The 14,216-nt window shown below is 52.9% G+C and overlaps 1 protein-coding gene across 1 annotated transcript in view; it reads right to left on the bottom strand.

Annotated features, from left to right (window-relative positions):
• The window catches only part of ARRDC1 (arrestin domain containing 1), a 43,294-nt gene that overhangs the window by 12,851 nt on the left and 16,227 nt on the right, over positions 1 to 14,216 (bottom strand). Inside the window, exon 2 of the mRNA XM_058038409.1 lies at positions 10,390 to 10,500. Within this exon, the coding sequence (XP_057894392.1) occupies positions 10,390 to 10,500 (111 nt within the window). The remainder of the gene's footprint in view (positions 1 to 10,389; positions 10,501 to 14,216) is intronic.

The following is a 14,216-nucleotide window of genomic DNA, read 5'->3' as shown; positions in this document are numbered from 1 at the left end:
TGGTCACAGGTGGTGACAGCCACCCCTGCACAAGGGTCACGGCCACCATGACAAAACAGGGGAGCAGAAGGGAGTCAGGAGGTGCCTTGGTCACACAACAGACTCAGGTGAGCTCATTCCCCTCCTGTGAAGGCTCACACAGGTGTGACACACAGCAGGCTGCAGGCCAGGAATCACACATGTGGCACAGCACAGACCTCTGCCTCACCAGGCTCCACTCACAGCTACACACAGCAAAAGAGGTGAATAATGCCATTTATTCTCCCTCCAGCCCCCAAAGAGAAGGATGATATCAGCTCTGTAGCACCTCTAGGAGCCTGGAAAGTGTCCCCACACCCCAGGGGACAGAGAGTGGCTGAAATGGGGCTCCTGCCCCAAGCCCTGTCCCTCCTTGTCACAGACATCTTTTATGAAAAATCCTTTCCTTAGGATTTTTCCTCCTGAGAAGCTGAGAGGCCTCAGGAACAAAATGGAAACATTGATTATCTGCTGCTGTGGAATGCAACAGGTGCATCTGGGATTGGTCTCATGTGGTTGTTTCTAATTAATGGCCAGCCACAGTCAGCTGGCTCAGACAGAAGGCCTGAGCCACAAACCTTTGTGATCTTTCTTTTCTATTCTATTCTTAGCCAGCCTTCTGGTAAAACCTTTTCTTCTATTCTTTTAGTATAGTTTTAATATAATATATATCATAAAATAATAAATCAGCCTTCTGAAACATGGAGTCAGATCCTCATCTCTTCCCTCATCCTCAGACCCCTGTGAACACGGTCACACCTCCCCACCTGCTGCTGGGACAGGAACAGGCTGCACCTTTGGAGCACACAGATTTTTTGGTTCCTCTAGCAGAGGAACAGCAGGCCAGACCATATGGCAGCTTCTCCCTGGCTATTTAACAAGTGATGCATTGACTGTGCTGGCCAATTCAAGGAGCACAGAAAGGTACCTGGTGCCTGCTGGCCCCTGTGCCATCACTTGCAGCAATCTGTCTTTCCTCCTGCTGCCTGAAGTCAGCCCTGGGGAAGGCAAGGTGCTGAGTTAGACTGATTCTGGTGCTGCTGATGCACAGCTTGAGTATTCTCCTGTCCAGGCTCTCCAGGCAGAGAGCAGGAAAGCAGAAGGTTTGTGTTTTCCACTTTGGGGAGGAGAAATGAGCAGCCCTAGCTCTGCAGTGTGCCACAGGAGCCCCAGTCCCCAGCTACAGGCAGAGATGTCAGTGTCACTGCAGTGCCAGTCCCCAGATACAGGCAGAGATGTCAGTGTCACTGCAGTGCCAGTCCCCAGGTACAGGCAGAGATGTCAGTGTCACTGCAGTGCCAGTCCCCAGCCATGGCAGAGATGTCAGTGTCACTGCAGTGCCAGTCCCCAGGTACAGGCAGAGATGTCAGTGTCACTGCAGTGCCAGTCCCCAGCCATGGCAGAGATGTCAGTGTCACTGCAGTGCCAGTCCCCAGCCAGAGGCAGAGATGTCAGTGTCACTGCAGTGCCAGTCCCCAGCCAGAGGCAGAGATGTCAGTGTCACTGCAGTGCCAGACTCCATCCACAGGCAGAGATGTCAGTGTCACTGCAGTGCCAGTCCCCATCCACAGGCAGAGATGTCAGTGTCACTGCAGTGCCAGTCCCCAGATACAGGCAGAGGTGTCAGTGTCACTGCAGTGCCAGTCCCCAATCAGAGTGAGAGATGTCAGTGTCACTGCAGTGCCAGACCCCAGCCACAGGCAGAGATGTCAGTGTCACTGCAGTGCCAGTCCCCATCCACAGGCAGAGATGTCAGTGTCACTGCAGTGCCAGACCCCAGATACAGGCAGAGATGTCAGTGTCACTGCAGTGCCAGTCCCCAGCCATGGCAGAGATGTCAGTGTCACTGCAGTGCCAGTCCCCAGCTACAGAGATGTCAGTGTCACTGCAGTGCCAGACTCCATCCACAGGCAGAGATGTCACTGTCACTGCAGTGCCAGTCCCCAGGTACAGGCAGAGATGTCAGTGTCACTGCAGTGCCAGACCCCAGATACAGACAGAGATGTCAGTGTCACTGCAGTGCCAGACTCCATCCACAGGCAGAGATGTCAGTGTCACTGCAGTGCCAGACTCCATCCACAGGCAGAGATGTCAGTGTCACTGCAGTGCCAGACCCCAGCCACAGGCAGAGATGTCAGTGTCACTGCAGTGCCAGACCCCAGCCACAGGCAGAGATGTCAGTGTCACTGCAGTGCCAGTCCCCATCCACAGGCAGAGATGTCAGTGTCACTGCAGTGCCAGTCCCCAGATACAGGCAGAGATGTCAGTGTCACTGCAGTGCCAGTCCCCAGATACAGAGATGTCAGTGTCACTGCAGTGCCAGTCCCCAGATACAGGCAGAGATGTCAGTGTCACTGCAGTGCCAGTCCCCAGCCACAGGCAGATGTCACTGTCACTGCAGTGCCAGCACCGCCCTCACCCCTGTCCTGCCCTCTCTCCTCATCCACTTTTGCAGCCAGAACACTGAATATTAGATATAAGCAAGGGGCCAGAGCTCTGTAGCTCTCAGGAGGCTCTACCAGCATGAATTCTGTGCCAGGGCACTTGAGGTGGCGCTGAGCCACTGCAGCTTTAGCACAGGACTCAACCCAGCCTCTGGTGAGTGGAGTTAATACAGGGGATTACAAACTGCCACAAAGGAGGGAAATGCACCCATTGGCTTGTGCCACCAGCAGGCACAGGTGCCACAGAGGGAGCAGCCAAGAGCCAGAGGAACAACCTGCCAGCAAGCACAGGCAAAGCCAGGAAAGCCTCGGTGCTGAGCTCCAAGAGAGCTCTGCTGCTCTGTGTGGCAGTGATGGAGCACAGCCCCAGCAGGCTCCACACTCCCTGTCAAGGCAGCAACTCTCTGCTCCAGCTCTGCAAACACACAAACACACAGCAGGAACAACCCCCTCCATGGGTAATGCTGCTGAGATCAACCTTTCTGTACCACAGGAGGCGCAGCAAAGCACTCAGCACTGAGGTGAGGGCTCCACTGCACACAAACCCCTGTGTCAGCAGCTTCCAGAGACATTCTCAATGAATTAGCAGGATCTGGCAGTGTGGCAATGCTGCAAAAACCCCAGAGGATTAACTGCTCTACTGAGGCAAGAAATTGGGAAGTGCTGAGGCAGCTGCTGTGACCCAAGGCAACTGCAGAGCCCTGAGTGTGGCTTTCCTGAGCTGAACCTGCAGTTCCTGCTCTGAACCCAGCAGCACAGCATGGCCAGGAGCTGGCACCAGAACATCCTCAGTGCCTCAGCACTGCCCATGGACACCCTGCTGCTGTCCAGGAGCATCACCTGCTGCTCTGAGACCTCCTGCTCACAAAGAACAAGCTGCACAAGTCTCACAATTCTGTTTAGTCAGGTCACCAAGATTTTTAAATTCAGCTGGGAGCCAGGATTGTTACCCTGTGCCAACTGCTGGCCATGAAGATGTTGTGCCAGGCCGGCAGAGAACCACTCCAGGGAAGAGGTGATGCACAGCTGCCCCTTTTACAGCTCTGTGCAAGAAATGTGCCAGCAGAGGAAGCATGTGGAGCTGCCAGGAAATCCCTGCAGTGCCTTCAAGCTAACTAACAAGCTGCCAAAAGAAAGGTCAGCTGGAAATTACAGCCAGCTCCCTGCATGAGTTCAACTCAGGTACAAGGAGGGAATGAAAAAAACCCAAAAATGTACTTACAACCTACAACCCTTCCACAGGGCAAGAGCTGTGTGTGCAGCTGGAGATGCAGGCAAGGAACAGCCCCATGGGGGTACAGGCACATGATGGACCTGCTCCTGTCTGGCTGAACAAGGGCAGAGGCACAGCAGGGAGGGGGAGAGGAGCAGGAGGCTCTGCAGAGTGAATCACTCCATTATATTGGAGCAAGAGAAGCAGCTCTGTGTCCCAGAGCTGGGTACAAGCAGTGCCATTCTGTGCTCGCTGCCACTCGATCCCTGCACTGCTGACACCTACAGAAACCCCACAGCCCCCACCCCACCCCTCTTGCCTTTCTTTGTAAAAGGAAAAATCAACACCGGCGAGCAATCAAAGTCCAAGTGGGAAAAGTAAATACCCTCTTAGTCTCCCCTCCAGGAGGCAAGTAACAACCCCCCCTGTGACCTCTGTGGCACAGCAGCAAACAGAGCAGTGAGAGGCTCTGCAGCAGCTGGCACACTCCACACTTCCCAGCAGCTTTGAGTTCATTAAACCCTTGGCCTGGGTGTGATTGCCAAGGCTACAGCACAATCCCCTGCTCCTCAGGGCTGCCCGGGCACCGAGGATGCCCTGCTTGGGTGGGGACAAGCCCTGAGGGGAGCAGGGTCCTCTGCAGCAGCACTCGTCACCACCCTGCTCCAGTGGCACAGCCAGGTCCGGCACACCCTGTTCCAAGGTGGGGAGAGAAAGGAAAGCGCCTTAAATAAGTGCCAAAGTGGGCATCTGGGTTATTTCAGGGCCTGCCTCCTTTTACATGCAATGAAAAAACCCCAAAGCAGTGGGTAATACAAAAAGCAGGGTGTAATACAAAAAGCAGTGTGTAATACAAAAAGCTGTGTAATACACAAAGCAGTGTGTAATACAAAAAGCAGTGTGCAATACAAAAAGCAGTGTGTAATACAAAAAGCAGTGTGTAATACAAAAAGCAGTGTGCAATGCAAAAAGCAGGGTGTAATACAAAAAGCAGTGTGTAATACAAAAAGCAGTGTGTAATACAAAAAGCAGTGTGCAATGCAAAAAGCAGGGTGTAATACAAAAAGCAGTGTGCAATACACAAAGCAGTGTGTAATACAAAAAGCAGTGTGTAATACAAAAAGCAATGTGTAATACACAAAGCAGTGTGTAATGCAAAAAGCAGTGTGCAATACAAAAAGCAGTGTGCAATATCAAAAGCAGTGTGTAATACAAAAAGCAGTGGTAATACAAAAAGCAGTGTGCAATACAAAAAGCAGTGTGCAATACAAAAAGCAGGGTGTAATACACAAAGCAGTGGTAATACACAAAGCAGTGTGTAATACACAAAGCAGTGTGTAATGCAAAAAGCAGTGGTAATACACAAAGCAGTGTGTAATACAAAAAGCAGTGTGCAATACAAAAAGCAGTGGGTAATACAAAAAGCAGTGGTAATACAAAAAGCAGTGTGCAATACAAAAAGCAGTGTGCAATGCAAAAAGCAGTGGTAATACAAAAAGCAGTGTGCAATACAAAAAGCAGTGTGTAATACAAAAAGCAGTGTGCAATACAAAAAGCAGTGGTAATACAAAAAGCAGTGTGTAATACAAGCAGCAGCTGATGCCAGAGGACAGGCTGCCCCCTCACTTATTTCAATGCAAAGGTGTGTGGGAGGAGAAGTGTGGAGTCACTCTTGGAGGCTTACAGAGAAATCTGAGCCTCGACAGTTTTGCAAACTCCTCTCCCCTTCCCCCCACGTGTCCTCAAAGAGCACAGATCGGTGTTTTTGGAAGTTCCTGCTCAGGATGTGGGAAGGGATAGAGCAAGGCAGGCTGTTTGTCAGCTGAGCCTGCTCCCTGCACCACCTCCTGTGTGCCAGCACTGGGGCTGAGCCACTCACCAGGATGAGCAAGACAGAGCCCCATTCTCTGTGTGGCCTTGGGGACACCTGGGATCCTTCCTCAGTCCAGGCCAATGCCATCAGACTGGATGAGCCCCTTTGATGAGAGCTGGGGATGGTGTCAGAGGCCAGCCTGGAACCACCCTCTGCCCCAGGGCACAGCCTGGCTGCCAGTTTGCCCCCAGCAGGGACATGCTGCTCCTCCTTACCTTTTTTTCAAGGCACTTGTTCAAAAACAAGAAGTAACAGCATTTCTGTAGTGGGGGCAAGGCAGGAACAGAAGAATCCTCTCAGGCAGAAGCAAATTCCTCCCTTCCCCAACTCATTTTCAGCAGTGACATCCCCAGTGTGGACAAGGCCTCTGGGGGCATGGCAGGCAGGCAGCCCCTCCACCTGGCACCAGGGCCTCCCACAGTCCCACCCTCCCTTTCTGCTGTTTGCTTTGTGGTGGGAGAAGGTGGGCACAGCCAGCCCACACCTGGAGTGACAGGCAGGGATCCACCCTGGGGGGTTTGCATGGATTTTTCTTGGGTTGCTGTTGTTAATTGCTGCTGTTAAGATGTGCAGGATGTCTCTGCTTCAGCCCGTGTGTCTGAAGAATGAGTCAGAGCTCTTCCGTTTTTGGTCTGGAAGCAGTTTATTAATTCTTATCTATAAAGTTTTCTTTCTGCTCAGCAGGGCAGCCACAGGCACTCTGTGCTGTCCTTTTATACTACAAACTACCTATAACACATTTACACTGAATTCCCAATACCTATCACCTGTGTTAGACAGTGCACTTCTACTCTAAACCAATCCCAAAGTGCCAACAGCACTGCAGAAAATGGAGAACAAGAAGAAAAAAAAAGGCTGGGCACGCCCAAGTTCCTCCATCTTGTCTCCATAATCCCCATACCAAAAATCCTAAAATCTACATTTTCACCCTGTGATCATTTTGTTATTATACTATTTAAACTTATGTGACTTTCAGGTCCTCATACAAAGCTGGTAACTTGCTCCAGGGGTCATAATCAAACCCAGAGGTGTTTTGGGCTGTGTGCCAGGGTCTCTGAGTCCCCGGGGGGGTCCTCAGCAACTCTGGACACCTGGAGGGATGCACTGAGCTCTGACAGTTTTTATTCTCCTTCAGGACCACACCAGATGCCACCAGTAACCTTTGCTTGTGGTGCTGTGCCACGGGTGGCTGCTGGTGCTGTGTGCTGGCACTGTGGGCCAGCAGCTCCTGTAGGAGCCCTTGCTTGGAAATGCTTCCAACTCCCCCACCTCACCCTGGGCTCCTGCCACCACCATCAGTGACCTCCCCACCCCACTGCCCAAGAGCCTGCAGGCCAGCCTGCCTCAGTTTCCCCTCCCAGCCGGGTCAGCCCTGCAGGGAGGCACCCAGGGAACACCCACATGGGACACTCCATTTGTCTGGAGCTCCTTCATGCTTTTTCAGGAGAGGCCAGGGCAGCTGAGAGCTATTCCTGGAAAGCCTAAAAATGCCACAGCTGAGTCAGCACCGAGGCTCTGCCTGCACCAGGCCATGGAGGGCTCCCCCCAACAGCCCTGCAGGGCTGAGCTGTGCCAGGACACTGCTGCCAGCAGCCCCTCAGAGGAGGCAGACAGACAGACAGACAGGCAGACACAGAGGCAGGGACATGGAGGAGCGGCCCAGACACACATCAATGTCACAGGGAGGGCTGTGACAGCAGACAGCTCTCTCTCTGTGTCCCTGTGCTGCAGGCTGGAGCAGTGCCAGCCCCCAGGGCTTTTGTTCCACATCCCTGCAAGCCAGCACAGCAAATGCCAGGGTCAGCTTCAAAGCCATCTCTGCTGGGGGACTCGGGTCTAAAGGCAGCATGGACACTGTCTCATCTCCATCCCACTGCTCCCCTCCACCCTCCCAGGGCCCAGCTGTCCTGTCTGGGTGCAGACATGGGACAAACCTGCAAGTCCAGGGCAGTAATTCCTGAGCATGAAGGGCAAATCCCCCATGGCTGCAATCCCACACCACACAGGGACTGCCCACCCTCTCCCCCTCTGCTGGGAATCAGGCTGAGAGCTCTCAGCAGCTGGGTCCACACAACTTTATGGACACAACAAGCTGAAGAGCAGAGTCAGTGACTGTGAGTACCCAGCACACTGCTCCAGACCAGCTGCTGATACCTGGGCTGGGCTTTCCTCATGATCTCACTGCAGCTCTGCAAGGCAGGACAGGAACAGCACCACAACACCTCAGTTTCCAATCCCACAACTCCACAGGGGCAGATTTTCCCTTCAATTCCCTACACCTAAGGTAAACCAGGCACTGCTGTTTCCTCCCTCACTGCCTGCCGCTGTGGCAGCTCTGGAGACATCAGCTGCCCCTTCAGTGCCACTCCCAGCCCAGGCTCTGTGAGCAGCTCCAGGGCAGAGCCAGCAGCCCAGCCCTGCTGCCAGCCCCAGGCTCTGCTCAAGGCTGGCACAGCCTGTGATACCAGTGGGTGACAGAGAGGTGTACAGGAGTCTGGCTCCCAGAAAACCAACAGCCAAAAGATCAGGGTTTCCCAGAAACACTTCAAGAACTGGGACTACCAAATTTTGGCCACATTTGGATGTCAGGCCTTCAAAGGGCACACTTCAGCACAAGGTTTTTCTTTCCATCCTTCCCAGTTCACTCTAGTCCTAGTAATCAAGGGGATGGCTCCCAAGGGCAGCCTCACAAGAACTGACTGCCAAAGCAGCTATCAAAGTTTTCAGAGGCTGCAAGCCCCACAAACAGCACACCCACCTCTTCCCACTCCACCTTCCTGCCCAGCTCGCCCAGCACACAGATCTGACCACAAGATCACAGCTCTCCCTCCAATCATGAAATATTAGAAACAAAAGTTGGAAGGAGCATTTCTCAGTGCAGTTGCAGGTTTAAACCTCTCCACAAGTCCACACTCAGTTGCAGCCTTCATCTCCTAACTCATCTAAGCCTGCCACAGACATCTTTTCATGAAAAATCCTTTCCTTAGAATTTGTTCTCCTGAGAAGCTGGGAGGCCTCAGGAACAAAATGGAAACAATGGTTATCTGCTGCTGTGGAATGCAACAGGTGCATCTGGGATTGGTCTCATGTGGTTGTTTCTAATTAATGGCCAATCACAGCCCAGCTGTCTGGGCTGTCTCAGTCAGACACAAGCTTTTGTTATCATTCTTTCTTTTTCTATTCTTAGCTTGCTTTCTGATGAAATCCTTTCTTCTATTCTTTAGTATAGTTTTAATATAATATATATCATAAAATAATAAATCAAGCCTTCTGAAACATGGAGTCAGATCCTTGTCTCTTCCCTCATCCTGGGACCACCACCACATAAGCCCAATGGTGTGCAGCACCTTACAGACGCCTGGGACTGTGCCCCCACCTTGACACCACAGCTGGGCTCTCTGTGCTCAGCACATCCAGAATCAGGCAGGAATGGTTCCCATTGCCCTCCTAGGCAGTTTATCTCTGACTGCAGCCCCCAGGCTGTGAGCCAAGAGCCAGCCACCCAACTGTCTCCCCTGGCAGGGACCTGAGAGCCAGCAGCCCTCTCAGCAGTTGCTGCAAGAATGAGCTCAGTCTCCCCACGATGCTGAGAGCTCTGCTTGGGAAATTGCTGAGCTAGCAGAAACTGCCATTTCGGTTTTACCCGTTTCCTGTTACTTGACAAAACAGTATCAGAGGGCTGAGCTCCTGCTACCCTGGGCTTTTGCCATGTTCCTGTTACAGCAACTGCCTTCAGCAGGTGAATACTGGCACATCTTGATTTCAACAGGAGGCAGGGCACAGCATGAATTATTTGTGGTAAGGCTGACCTATTTATCAGCAGAAAGACAGCATTCATTCAGGCCCAGATCCTCCAGAGGCTCTGGTGTCACTTTACCCACAGGACAATACAACCCCATCACTATCTCTGTCCATCTCACTGGGAGCAGGGGTAACTGCCCTAGGCTGATCCTGCCACGCTCCCAGAGCTTCTCCTGGAGCACAAGTGACACATCCACACCCCCTTTCACAGCAAACCACTGGCTCTGCTGACCAGCTTTGATCAGTCTTGTGTGAGCACCATAAACACATGTGGGAAGCGGAGCAGGGTGAATGTTGCAGACATGTTTTATGAAAAATCATTTTTTTTTTAGGATTTTTCCTCCTGAGAAGCTGAGAAGCCTCAAGAACAAAATGGAAACATTGATTATCTGCTGCTGTGGAATGCAACAGGTGCATCTGTGATTGGTCCATGTTGGTTGTTTCTAATTAATGGCCAACCACAGTCAGCTGGCTCAGACAGAGAGTCCAAAGAACAAACCTTTGTTATCATTCCTTCCTATTCCATTCTTAGCCAGCCTTCTGATGAAATCCTTTCTTCTATTCTTTTAGTATAGTTTTAATGTAATATATATCATAAAATAATAAATCAAGCCTTCTGAAACATGGAGTCAGATCCTCATCTCTTCCCTCAACCTGAGACCCCTGTGAACACTGTCACAGGTGAATTCACAGAGAATTGAGACAGGGAGTCCCTGTGACAGCTCTGCTTCAAAAAGACCAGGGTGAACCCACAGAGCTTGAGACAGGGAGCAGTCCCTGTGACAGCTCTGCTTCAGGCAGACCAGGCCAGAGGATGCCAGCAGTGTTTGCAGGGTGGCTGCCAAGTTCTGCTCAGGATCCTTCCCTGCACAGCTCCTGCTAAGCTCTTGTAGTGTCTCACCCTGGCTCCCATGCTCTGTGCACAGGCCAAGGCAGCCTGTGAGGGGTTTTTCACATTGAGGGGATGCTGAAATCTTGGTGATGTGTTTCTGTAAAGCTTCTCTGAACTCAGATCTGCACCAGGCCTTTGGGGACCATACCTTTGTCTGCCAGGGACAGCGTGCTGTTGAAGTACTGCTCCTCCACAGTCCAGGCTGTGTCATTGATCTTGTTGGACACCCCACAGGATCCAATGCAGCTCACCTTGATGGCTGTGGAGAGACAGGACACACGTCAGCACTGGGAGAAAGCAAAAGCTCAGGCTCAGACCTGCCTCAGGTACTGCACTGTGCAGGAGCAGTGCTCATGAAAACACACACATGGTGGGAAATTGGAGCAGAGGAATCAGGTCATGCTTTCATTCCAAAAGTGGGTTTTCCAGCACTCCCAGCACAACTGAGCACTCCCTGCTACCCCAGTGCTATTTCTAGGTACTACCACCTTTGAAACCCTCAAGCTGGTTTCCTTGCACTGAGGAAGCCCTTAGCAGCAGTGACTGCAGCTCCCTGACAGACAAACCTCTCTCCCAAATGCAGCAGACAAACCTCTCTCCAAAACGTGCACCAGCCTTGGCACTCTGGCTGAGAGCAGAAGCCTTGGGTGTCACTGTCCAGACAGGGATGAGCAGCCAAGGACTCTGCTGCTGCTGCCACCCCACAAGGAGCCAGGCATCCCATTGAGGGTCTCACCATCCCTGGGAGGAGGGAGCCTGGCATCCCACTGAGGGTCTCACCATCCCTGGGAGGACAGACATGTTTGGCACAAGCCCATTCAGCAGCTGAACAAGGGCTTCAAAGAGCCCTGTCTGAAGCAGCAGCAGAGAGCTGAACCCCCCAGTGCAGCCTGAACAAGCTCTGCTGCTTGAATTGACAGCCCTGTCACCCTCAAAGGGCATTCCCAGCCCCTAGGAGCCTGCTCATGGGTTCAGCTTTAATGTCTTGCAGCAAAAATACTTTGCCATTAACACTTGTCCTGCATCAGGACCTCCAAAATGTCCATGCACACATCACTTCCCAGCCAGCCAGCAGTTCTAAGGGAGTGGCTTCCTCCTCTGTTGGAGACACAGGGCTCAGCAAAGCCACACAGCAAGGTCTGGAAGCACCAGAGGGGCCATCTGACCCTCCCAAAAGCAAGGACAGTCATTTGAGCTATGTTTGTGCCTTGCCTGGAGAAAGTCACCCCAAGAGCTCAGCCTGCAGCTCTCAGAGGAGCTCCCCACAGACATTTTCAGTTAGTCTTGGCCAATACTCAGCAGGTTGAAATTAGATTCTGATGTCGACACTGGACCACAGGGACAGACAAACGTGACAGACTGGCCTTGCTGCACAGCAAGAGATGATCTGCACTGCTGCCCCCACACAGGGAGGACACAGGCAGACCCATCACGGCACAAACAGAGCCCTCAGGGCTGTCCCAGTCTCAACACCTCCCACCTGAATCCCATCAGGTTTTGCAAGAGCTGGAGCCTACACAAGTCCCTTACCCCAGTGGCCAGGTGAATAGTTCTGCTGGCAGAAAGGTGACAGCATCCACCAGACAGACTCTTTGCCTGTTTGACCCATCAGCTCTCCTGTGTTCCAGCTGCATCCACAGGAAGCATCTCCCTGGGAGGCAGGTGGCCAGTTTGTCTTGGCCTGGGAGCTCTCCCCTCCTCAAATGTCCTCAGCCCTGTTGATATCAACACCTCCACCCACCAACCCAAACACTGAGGGCTGGATGTTATTGCTGCTTGCAAGCACCTCAAAAGGCTCTCCAGAGCCCCTGCCTGGCCAAAGGGACTGACCCAGGACAGGGTGAGAAGACCCCAAAACCAGCCCTCTCTGCAGGGGCAGCTCATAGCTCTTACCCCAGTCACAGCCAGGGGGTCATGCAGACAGGTGGAATGAGCTCCTCAGGGCTCAAAGTCTGTAACCCCACAAGGAAGAACAGCTTCCCCCTCAGATCTCCTGCCATACCCCCACAGCTGATGATGACTGTGAGATGAAGAGCCCCTTGCAGTCCAAGTGTTGTTCTACACTCAAGGACAAAGGATAAGCAGCTCCAAATGCCAGCTCTCATCATCCAACATCAATACAGCAGCGAGGCTGACACATCACTGCCTTGTGTCTGGGATGTGCTTCAGCATTTGCAAGGCAGGCAAAGATCAGGATGGCGTGGCCTGGGATGGGAACTCCCCCAGCACAGCACAGAGCACACCTGAGCTGATCCAGGTGCCCTCCTGAGGTGAACCATCACAATGAGCCCTCCCCACATCCCCAGGTGACATCCAATCCTCTCTGTTGGCAGGTGGCAGAGCCAAAGCCACAGAGGGGCCTCAGCATCAGGAGCAGGAAAGGCTTTAGCAGGGTGGTGTCCTGTGTGTCTACACATTGGTGCCAAGCTCGGACCTACTGCCACATCTCTGGGCTCACAACAAGCCTGTCCCACTCTGAATTAGCCCACAGAACACAGATGGATCCAGGCAAACCAAGCCCAGACTCACCCACTCCATTCCCTCATTTTCACACAGGAGATGTCAGCAAGAAAAGCCCAACCAAAAACTGGAGAACGTTCACATCCTCCAGGAGCAACAGCCCCTGAGCAGGCTCCCCCTCAGCCTCCCTGCACAGCAGGAGTTTACAGATCAGCACCATCTGTTCAATGCCCAGATAAGGGGCCCACAGGCTCTGACTGCAGCCTGATCCTGCACTGTGGTGAGGAGGCTCTGCTGCTCCAGGGAGGCAGGTGGGTGGGGATGCTCAGGAACCCAGGCTGTGGCACAGCTCCCTTCCCACAGCACACAGGCTCAGCAGGCAGGGGCAGTGGGTTTGCAGTCTGACACCCAGAGCCAGCCCTGCCTGGGGCCCTGCTGCCACGGTCAAGGGCTAAAGTCAGACCATGTCCAAAATTCCCTCTACAGCTTGCTGAGGGGTTTTCCAGCACAGGAGCTGCCAAGGCTTCCCCATCAACCACTGACATCCCAAACTGCATGGTCACAGCCAGCCCAGAGGGGAGGGACAGTCCCCAGAGGCATTGCTCTGGGGCTCTCAGGGGTTCCAGTCCCTCAGCCCCACCAAACCCTCTCCAGCCACATTCCCTGACCATCACTCACCCTGGGGTTGCCATTCCAACCCCAAGCAACAGAAAGCAGCATTTCAGGCTGAAAAGTTTGAAGGAATTTCACTCTCCCCTTCCCTCTACACCCCCAAAGTCCTCAGTGTCCCCTCACCAGGCACACCAAGTCACCACACTTGGGACAAGCCTTGGAGAAGCTCAGAGGGCAGAGATTTGTTACACAGCATCTTCTCCAACCTGCTCCAGACACATGAACTCCTCATACCTCACAGGGGAAAAATGGGGTGGACAATAGCTCTGAGCTACTGCCCCACAGCTGACAGTGTGGCTGGACACAGGGATTGCACAACCCACCTCATCCCCCAGGCCCCTGCAGGGTGGGTGATGCTGTCCAGGACAGCCACAGAGCCCCCCAGTTTCATGCCCAGAGCAGGAAAGACTGGCAGCTACAGGGCCAGGTTATCTGGGAGGTTTCAGAGCTGCCTGGTTCAACAGATCAAACCATTCATCTCACTCCTAACCAGGTTTTGGAGCAGTGGACCATAAAATCAGCCTCTCCATGAGCATCCCATGAGCAGAGGGAGATACTGGGGACTTGCCTGGCTCGCTCTTGTACAGGCTCCTGCCCACAAGCAGGAGGAGGGACAGGGATGTGTGACAAGCACAGCTCAGGAATGTGGCTCTGGGGGCAGCTGGAACCCAAAAATGGCACTGTCAGGATGGACCTGGCAAAACCAGCACCATCACAGCTGCTGCAATGGAGCCACCTGAGCACAGAGATTGTCAGGCTGCCTGTCAGGAAGCAAAATGCACAGTCTGAGCCTTTCCAAGGAAATCTTGCAAGTGCCAAGCTGCAGACAGAGGAAAAAAGAAT

The sequence above is a fragment of the Melospiza georgiana genome, chromosome 20 (genome assembly GCF_028018845.1).
Source record: "Melospiza georgiana isolate bMelGeo1 chromosome 20, bMelGeo1.pri, whole genome shotgun sequence".
Taxonomy (NCBI): domain Eukaryota; kingdom Metazoa; phylum Chordata; class Aves; order Passeriformes; family Passerellidae; genus Melospiza; species Melospiza georgiana.
Note: the sequence above shows the minus strand (reverse complement) of the source record. Positions and strands in the feature narration are given on the sequence as shown.